This window comes from Pygoscelis adeliae, unplaced genomic scaffold (genome assembly GCF_000699105.1).
Source record: "Pygoscelis adeliae isolate BGI_AS28 unplaced genomic scaffold, ASM69910v1 Scaffold432, whole genome shotgun sequence".
Lineage (NCBI taxonomy): Eukaryota > Metazoa > Chordata > Aves > Sphenisciformes > Spheniscidae > Pygoscelis > Pygoscelis adeliae.
In genome coordinates, this window is record NW_008824289.1 from 109,879 (window position 1) to 118,953 (window position 9,075).

The 9,075-nt window shown below is 49.9% G+C and overlaps 1 protein-coding gene across 1 annotated transcript in view; it reads right to left on the reverse strand.

Moving 5' to 3' along the window:
* Positions 1-2,325: 2,325 nt before the first annotated feature.
* The window catches only part of TTI1 (TELO2 interacting protein 1), a 15,109-nt gene continuing 8,359 nt past the window's right edge, over positions 2,326-9,075 (reverse strand). Inside the window, exon 7 of the mRNA XM_009318738.1 lies at positions 2,326-3,902. Coding sequence (XP_009317013.1) covers positions 3,668-3,902 — 235 coding nt within the window. The 3' untranslated portion in view covers positions 2,326-3,667. The remainder of the gene's footprint in view (positions 3,903-9,075) is intronic.

A 9,075-nucleotide genomic window follows, 5' to 3' on the forward strand; every position in this document is an offset into this window, starting at 1 on the left:
CAGGGAAAATCTCTGGGAGAGCAGAGAAGCCTGGGGAGCACTGGGAGAAAGCGGTGCTGGGACTCAGCAGGTGTCTTGGTGCAGTCGGTCATGCCAGAAGCCTGCATGGGGGGACGTGGCTGGTTCCTGGGCACCGGGGCATGCACCGGTGCAGTGACCATGCACTGACCTGCTCACTGGGAGGAGGGTGGCCTGGGGGAGTGGGCATCAGCCCTCCCTGCCTGCAGCGCTCTGCCCTGCCCGGTAAGTAACGCCCAGCAAGAGAAGGGGCTGCATGGGAAGGTGCATTTGCCCCTGTGGACGCAGCATCTCTGTGCTGGGAAGGGGCGTCACAGGAGGGACAGAGCGGTGGGGCCTCCCTTGTCCCCGAGGGGCACAGCAGGGACCAGGGTGCTCAGGTCCTTAAGACAGTGAGGGCACTCACAGTGGCCTGCTGTCTTGGTGCGATGTGCCCCGTCAACCACGGGGCAAAGTGTGGCAGCAGCCCCTGATCCCCATCAGCATCTCTCCAGGAGCCCGGCTTTGCACAGCCGGTGCCGCCGCCTGGCTCAGCGGGGAGGGCTCCATCAGCCCCGAAACCAGACGGCTGCGTTACGGGGTCACCAGGAAGCCCACGCTGGAGCGGCAGCCCAAGGCCCCCTTCCCGATGGATGCACCTGGTTCTGGCTGCTCCCCTCCCACCAGCTCCGTTACATGGGGAAGATGGTAATTAAGAGAACTTCTCTAATTCCTCTCCCGTTGCCACAGCCCTCCTGCTGTCTGTACCGTCCCGCTCAGGAACAGCAGCCACCTCCCTCACCTGGCCCACGGTTGGGAGGGAGGGGAGGCTGGTCTGGGATCCAGTGTGGTGCCACGAGACCTCTGACCATGGGGCGCATCCCAGCAGCTTGTGCCTGTGCACACGCTGGGGGTCCGCAGCCCCGAAATGCTGCACCCGCCAGAGGCAGCTTTGCTTCCAGCCCTGTCTGCAGGAGACGTGGACGTGGCTGCGCAGTCCTCACCGGGGCTGTTAAGACCCCAGGAGCGGGAGCTAGCGTGGACATGACCAGAGGGGGACGTGTGTGGATCGGCAGGGGGGGGAGGGACATGACCAGAGGGGGACGTGTGTGGATCGGCAGGGGTGGGAGTAAGGACTCTCTGATGTGACTGCTGCCCTTGAGCCTCGTGCCTGTCCTCGTGTGCGGTGGTGTGCCTCGACGTGGGCACAGGCGGGCTGGTGTCCTCAGAGACCCCACCGCTGTGGTCTGCAGGGTCACTGCGGCTGGCCGGGGCGGGCTGGCTGCTGAAACCCGGGCTGGTGCTGGGAAGGCAGCTGGGGAGGTGTTTCGCTCGGGTGGATACTGCAAATGCTGTTTGGTTTTATGTGTATTTCTGAAAGAAAAAGCATAACTTTATTCTAAAAAAAAAAAAAAAAGCGCTAGCATAAAGGTTATTGGTTTTTCTTTTAAGCTTGCCTTGTCTTGGCGGAGGTGAATCCAGCGAGGCTGGGCTACTTCTGCATCCCGATGGTGACCGATTCAAATGGAGCAGAGCATATACAGATCAATCACTCGTCTGTCTGCAGCCCGTGCCCAGCCGGTGACGCCCGGTAATAGGAGGGGTGCTTGTCGCCAGGCTGGTTTGGGGGCCGATACCAAGCTGCAGGAAGATGGCACGGATTTCCCATGGCAATGTTTCACCTGTACTTCCCTGGCAAGAGGTGCAGCCCGTGACAGCCCCATACTGCTGGCTGTAGAGAGGGCAGGGAGAGGCAGTGGGTGGAGGGACCAGAACAGATGGTTTGGGCAGGAGCACCGAACACCATCGCGGTGCTGCTGATTTGTCACGTGTGAGCTCCAGCCAGCGCTGAAGGCAAGGCAGAGACAGGTTGGATGCAGCGTGTGCAACTGATGGATGAGTTTTATCAAGTACTACAACAATCCAGAAAATTCTGCACCAACCCCAAGGGTGCTTTGGAGACCAAAGGTAATATTTCACTTTTCTGCCTCTCCTGTCTTCCCCTGTCAGATCAGATCAACTCTGAAGGGTTCCTTTGTACAAAATCCAACCCAATGTTAAGCACTGAATATATATTAAAAAAACATAAATGGGTAAAAGCTGAACTGCAGCACTGTCCTACCTGGTAAAAAGCCATTGACTTCTGTTTTTCCTGGAGAAGCAACCAGGAATAAAGTCTGAACAAAACCAGGGAGACAAGTAGCGGTAACCTCAGCTGAGGGGAGCGTGGGCGTCAGCAGCAGTCCCCTTGGTCCCAACAGTTGAGACATGTTTTGGACACTCACCCGGGATCCCCAACAGCGATGCACAAAGCCTGTTCCGTGTAACAATCAGTTTATTGCTTTGGTTTTTGCATTTCTGAGCTTGCTTCCAAATCTACAGTCAAGGTCTGTCCCTTTGCTTTACTAGCATAAAACTTTCACAGGCGTCTGTTGGAAGGCAGCCTGCTGCCAGAAGTCGCTCTGGGTGAAGCTGACGAATCCAGGAGCCAGCGTGGTCTGGGAGCAGCCAAGTAAAGCAGCACCTGCAGGCAGTCTCTGGGGACGGAGCGTGGAGGACTCGGGAGCTGGAGCACGCTACAGCAGCTTCCAGGCGAGCGGTGAGCCCGTGCCGTGTTCTGGAGGGGAGGCCCTTTGGGCAGGGGCAAGCAAGCAGACCCCAAAGACTCGCTGTCCCCTCTGCTCACTGCATTGCGCTATACCTGCTCAAGGAAACCGTGGCACTGCCGTGGCTCCACCATGCTCACACCTAATGTCATCGTCTGACCACGTACGCACCCACCTGGGGGGCTGTACTGGGGCAGGGGTAGATACTTCATCTACTTCTCCTTGGGGTGGATGTTAAAAATCCGAGAGGTCTAAGAAAAGGCCTGCGAGAATGGCAGGCAATCTGGGAATGAGGAGGAGTCTTAAGTCACTTGCAAGTTGATGACTTAAATCAGGGCTGGCTGTTTTTCTGAAGAATCTCTCTCACTCAGTGGTGAGAGTCGGGGAGCACAATGCATTCGGCTGGCCTCAGCAGCCAGTCTTAGCAAACTGCAGACTATAAAGAACAGCCTGGATGTTTCTAAGAGGACGTGTTGTTCTTGCCAGTAATACTGGTGAGGAATTTATTGGAAATGCACTGTAACTTTTTCTGATATTAACTGGTTTTAAAAAGAAAAGGTTTTTAATGTACCCCAAAACTGAATTCTCTCCCTGGGAAGGGTTAAGGCCAGAAAAAGCTTTTGTTTTGAGTTAGCAATCATTGCCCAGCTGAGAACAGGAGGGAACATCACAGTTGTGAGGCGGTCAGAGGGGTATGGGGAGGTGCTGAAGGGCACCACCCAAGGACTGAGTGTTGGGAAGTCATTTCTGGAAAATGACTCTTCGTACTGAAGAACTTGAAATAGATGTGCTATGACCCTTGGATTTCTCTCCAGCACCATGTGCAGAGAAGTACAAGCCGGGAGGAATCGGGACAATGTACCCACCTCAGCCTCAAACACTGTTTAAAAAAACAAAACAAAACCAAAACTTCTACCCATGGGCAGGGTGTCTTGACCAGTGCCCCAGACTGGGCAATCCTTCCTTTGCCCCCAGAACAATTTGGGGCCTAAATGACAGGATTTTCCCAGATGAGCTTTATCCCGGTGGTTCCTCTTTCCCCTCCCAGCTGCTGCGCAGGTCTGTCAAGGAGGAGATGCCTCTTGGGTGCCAGCCCATGGCGTCATGCTCTCCCGCTGCTGCAGCCTCTCCAGCAGGAGCAGCACGTTGTCGGTGAACTCGTTCCGCTGCCTCCCCATCCCACTGAGTTTCACGGGCCGCAGGCTGGTGTGGGGGGGCTCGTACTGGTGAGGGCAGCAGACCTCATTGAGGAGGAGCCAGGTGCTGTCAGGGTCCACATGCATTAAGTGGAGGAAAACACTTTGGAGAACAGTGGGAAGAAAGGGAAGAAGAGTAAGGATAAGGCCTTTTGATTGGCACCCAACAGGGTCATTAACAGAGAGCTACGGAAAGCTTTGATGCTGTCTGCAACCTCTGACAGTTGAACAGACTTGGAGGCTCATTAGAGAGAGCCATTCAAATGGCTCCCGTGCCCAAGAGAGGACAGTTCAGTGGCTTCACATCTACTGGCAGGTGGGAGAAAAACAGTTGTTATGCTACACAGACACAGCAGACAAGCAGCTGGTGAATAACCGACCCAGGCTTTGGTCTCAGCATCGTGGGCTACTGCTGGCAAAAGCCTTTCTAAACCAGCCTGTCCCAAGCGCTGGAGAGGTGACTGCAGAGTATTGCATGTGCTACTTGTACCTGGCGTGTTTTGGACCATCGCTCCTGCAGAGCTCTTAGAAGAAGTTGTATATGTTGTACACCACCCTCTCTGGTTTTTGTGGAGTGAGGAGGGTCAACCCATCTGGACTTCTCTCCCTTTTCAGAGGTGGTAAAAACAAGAGTATTTCTGGACAGCTGTCCAGGCTGGGCCACAGGTAGAGCTGAATGCTGTATTGAGGCTTTTTTGTTTATGTGAGGTCTCCCCTCATCCTAAGTCCTTATTAGCTGCCTCCAAATTTTCTTCCTTCTGCACAGCACCTTTTACAAAGCAGGATTTTCTTTAAAAAAAAAAAAAGCAACAACAAAAAACCTTCATTAACAATAGAATAGAGGAAGAGAGGAATGACAGCTTCCTCTAATGCTTTACTGCTGTGTTGATGGTTTTCACTTTGAATTTCAATACCCGAGGTAAGATGGGGGATTTGACTTTTGAGTATGCACTTCACACTTTTGAATCCAGCTGTGAGCTGCTGTAACAAAGATGCTGCTGGACAGTCTTGCTGGAGAGCAGGAAGCTCCTAGGAGCAAAAGAGCAAATGGCTGATTTGCATGACCTACATTTACTCATTTCTTCCTGCCAGTTCTCATTGTGGTAACCTTTGGGCTTGGCTAGGTCTGTGTCAGATGCACAGAAGGCGTATTGGGCTTAACTGGTATTAAGTTCTCTGGCTGTGCCATGTACAATATTAAACTAGAATTTGCAGGCTGCCCTGACAGCACTGCAAGGCCCCCTCCTGCATGGTGCCGAGTACTGTGCTCCCATGGAGACTATGAGCACCAAGGGAATGCAGCACTCACCAAACTTATGGGTCAGCTTTCCAAGACCCCAGTAAATGCCCAGCCACACATCTTCAGGTCTCTAGTTTCTACCAAAATCATGGGGCCATGAGGAGAACAACAGCTGGGCGAGGTAATGTGAAGAGAAATCAGAGGGTAGGTCCGTCTCTGTTCCCCCAAGAAGCACAGGACAGAACTCCCCTCTCTAAAATCAAAGATCAACTGCTAAAAAGCCACACAAAATCCAGACCTGATTGCTGTCAAAACTTCTCCCTGAAGAACTTTTATCCCTAAGTGAGCTTGCTTCCTGTGTAGAGCAGGCAGAAATCCCTTTTAGAAGCTCTCCCCTGAAAGGGAGTGCAGTGCCGTGGGTAACCTGAAAAAGCACAGAAATGAGATGTAGGCACGGGAAAGCTCCCTCATCTCTTCACAATAATCTTGTGGCTGTATGACTCATTACTCCATGAGCAGCCAGAGTTGTTGCTTTTGTCTGTCTGCCATTAACCACTTGCCTGTCTCTCAGTGCAGGTCTCTGAACAGCAATGAGGGAAGACGTTGCCACTGCAAGCTGTTGGCAGTGTCCCCTCCTGAAGGTGCTTGCAGTGCCTATCTGTCTGCTCCAGAGGAACCCAGCGTGAATGTGCTCCGAAGTGATAGCTGTGCTTGGCAACGACTGCATCGGCAACATGCCTTCTCTCTGGGGGACGGCCAGATGCAGGTGAGCTCATGGGGCTCTCCGCTCCCCTGGCTTTGTTATTGCGGCTGTGCTGACTGGAAAAGGGAGGACTGGCCCGACCCAAGTGCCAGCCTCCAGGGTGCCAGACTGAGTAAAGTGCAGGCAGGCCCGCTGGGGCAGGGTCTAGAGCTTGCACCTGCTGACATCCCTGCACCAGCTCTCCAAGCCCTGCCGGCTGCCAGTGCTCTCCTGGCTCTCGCTTGGCCATGACAGTGTGAGCATGCAGCCATCTGCCTGCCAGCAAACGGCAGGTCCCAGTGGCTTTCCCTAGCTTTTGATGGGCTGCTGCTGGTGGGCAGCTGCATAGAAATAATCCTCGCTCCTTCTGGCTGGGGTGGATAGGACCGGGCAAGAAAGATGAATTGCTGTGAAGTAAACACGGGAACAGAGAATACTATTCAGCTGGCTTCTGCTTCTCCAGCACATGCACAGCTTTACCTCTTATATTCACAGCAAAGATATCCTGCTCTCCAACCTCTTCCCAATCAGCTGCTCTGGAGAGAGCAACCCTCAAGAGATTAGCTGGTCCCCGGAGAACTCCACTGCCTCTTGTGCCCATAATGGCCTGAGGCGTGTGATTATCTCCTGATAACCTGGAGTGCTGTGCAGCTTAAAGAACAACTTGACTTTTAGATTTTCAAACTAACTCTGGGGTAGTTTCTAAGCAACCTGTTTCCATGGCAAAGAATCCTGGGGTTAATCCAGGTTTGTTTTTCCGTTGTTGCCTTTTTTTTTTACTTAAATATCATTTTATTGAATTTTGCCTTGTGCAGGTGGCTGTTTTTGGGTACTTCAGCCCAGCTTGTGAATGACAGCTGTCAATAAATATCCAATAAACTACACAATCAAACTAAAAGAGGTACGCTGTGTAATCAACTTTGGTATCTAAAAAAAGTCCAAAAATAGCTCATATTTGTTCCAGCTGTGCTGAACAACTTATTCTACTACCACAGAGCAGAGTTTGGCTATTCCGTTGCCTTGTCTTTTCCCAAGCTCTAGGCAAAGCCACAGCACAGTGAACAGGCTGGCAAAAGGATAAGTCTTTCCGGCTTTTGCACCTCTACTGAATGTTTAACTAGATAACAGTTCACCACAGACTTCAGTAAGAACTGGGGAAATTATTTCTGCATCCTGGGAAAAAAACCCCATTCCTATCTAGACTGTTGACCAAAAGGTCAAATGGTAAATTTCATAGGCTGTAAACATTTATTAGGAATTAAGTGTAAATTTCAAAACAGTCACTTCAAACTGAAAAAATGCAGAACTATTTGTGAAATGTTGACATAAGCCGATGACAACTTCTTAAATCTCTTTTCCTTCAAAGTTTGTTTTGTTTATCTTTTTTCTTCCCCAAAGTGAAAAGCTTGTCAGGGAAGATGCAACTTAAGAAATTGATGAGAAGCTCAGAGTTACATACTGAGCTTTCCCCTTACACCATCTTCCCCCCTGCCTTGTTCCCAATGCTTGGCCCCCACACCACCACCCCTTAGCTGCTCAAGTGATTCTGGTCACTCTACCCACAGCTGCACTGGCTTATCTTCAGTGAAAGCAAAGATGTATCTAGTGTTCCCTAGCCTTCCCAAACTCCTCTTTGGTATTTTTTTTTTCCAAGCTTTGGATAATATTCCTCTCCTGGAATACTCCCAGCAGTCATCTTATAATAAAGCCTATTGTCCCATTTTTCTCTTCCTCAGACATGCTGGTGTTATTTTTTTCCCAGCGTCTATTTTTGCCTGTTGAGTATTGCATGAAGCTGCAGTTACAAAACTCACTTACTCCCACTGGTTCATCTAATAAAACTACAGGGTCCCATAAATGGGATTAAGCAGCCTCCTTGGAGCATGATAATATCTCTGGATGACAGCCAAAACTCCTTGTTTGTTTTTTTTTTCTTTTTTGGTGTCTCCATCACCTTGGCCAAAAATTCCTGCTTAGCCCTTTGCATACCTACAGAATCCTCACTTAGTCAGCGCAGGGAGTTATTGGAGCTACACCTGACTTTGTAAGACCTGACCTTGTAAGACCTGACCTTGTTCTTGGCAGGTCACAACTCATGAGCTGAGTAAGAATCCAAAAAGCTGAGCAAAGGCCAGTTAGTATAAATCAGTATGGCAAGTATTCCAAACATCTTTTTACCTTGTATGATTTCTGCAGTGATAAAGCTGAGTTATGTGACGTATGTTGGCACTCATGCTGTGGCTAAGATTAGTTCTGGTCTGTCTGTTTTTAGAAGCATTTAAAATGCAGATTTTTTTTTTTCATGTAGCAGGCTGATAACATTGCCCTTGCCTAGATGCAAAGGGCCTCACATGTGACAACGTGTGTCAGTCTGCAGGATTACTTTCAGGCACATGGAGAGCAAGGAAAAGGACCGGAGCTTACAGGAATCTGGTGGTTAAGCAGCTGGAGAAAGGAAGCTGAAGCATGGCTGAGAAGTGATTCTTATCTTGGCGCTGGAGCTGTTATGGTGCAAACTAACTTTGACTTTTCCAAGCTGAAACCTCGTATCATGTGTACTATATTTAAAAGTGATTGTGATATGTTTAACTCTGATCCATCCAGGTTCCAGGACCAGGGATCAGACAGGCCTAAGCTAAACAAAAACCCCCAGAAAATTACAAGTACTGCCATATGCACAGTTAATATCAGGCCAGACATGATCCATGCCTCAGTGCATATATGTGTCCAGCCAACAGAGCTACATGAGATAGCTGTTCACAGAAGACCTTGCTTTGTTCAGTGAAATATGTAATGTATGGTGCATCAAGCAGTGTAACGTGGCATTTTTCTCTTAAAATAGAATAAAAAATAATATACAGGAGAAAAACGTTACTTGCCCTGAACTTTGCTGCCCTTTTTCTCCAATAACAGTGAGCTTGCTTCACAATATAGCTTCTAACGACCCTATCACATCATAGGGCTAATTCAGTATTTCCCCCCACCCCTGCTGTGGGGGGAAATTGCACAGCTTTTCAGACTGCTTTGTTAATGATTTAAAAGCTTAAGATTCCAAGTATCTAGATAAATCTTGGTATTCCGCTTTCCATTCCAGCGTTGCTTACACAGATGAACGCTTTATTGTATTAAGTGTATGCAAGCCTACAGCAAAGAACCCCTTTGCAGAACAAATGCTGCTGAAGCCTGCTGCGATGCAATAAAAGCCACTAAGGTAAAAATAAACCTACTCTCACCAGCACAGGAATACAAACAAAGGTACGGCTACAGAGCACTCTCTGTCCAAGCCGCTGCCCA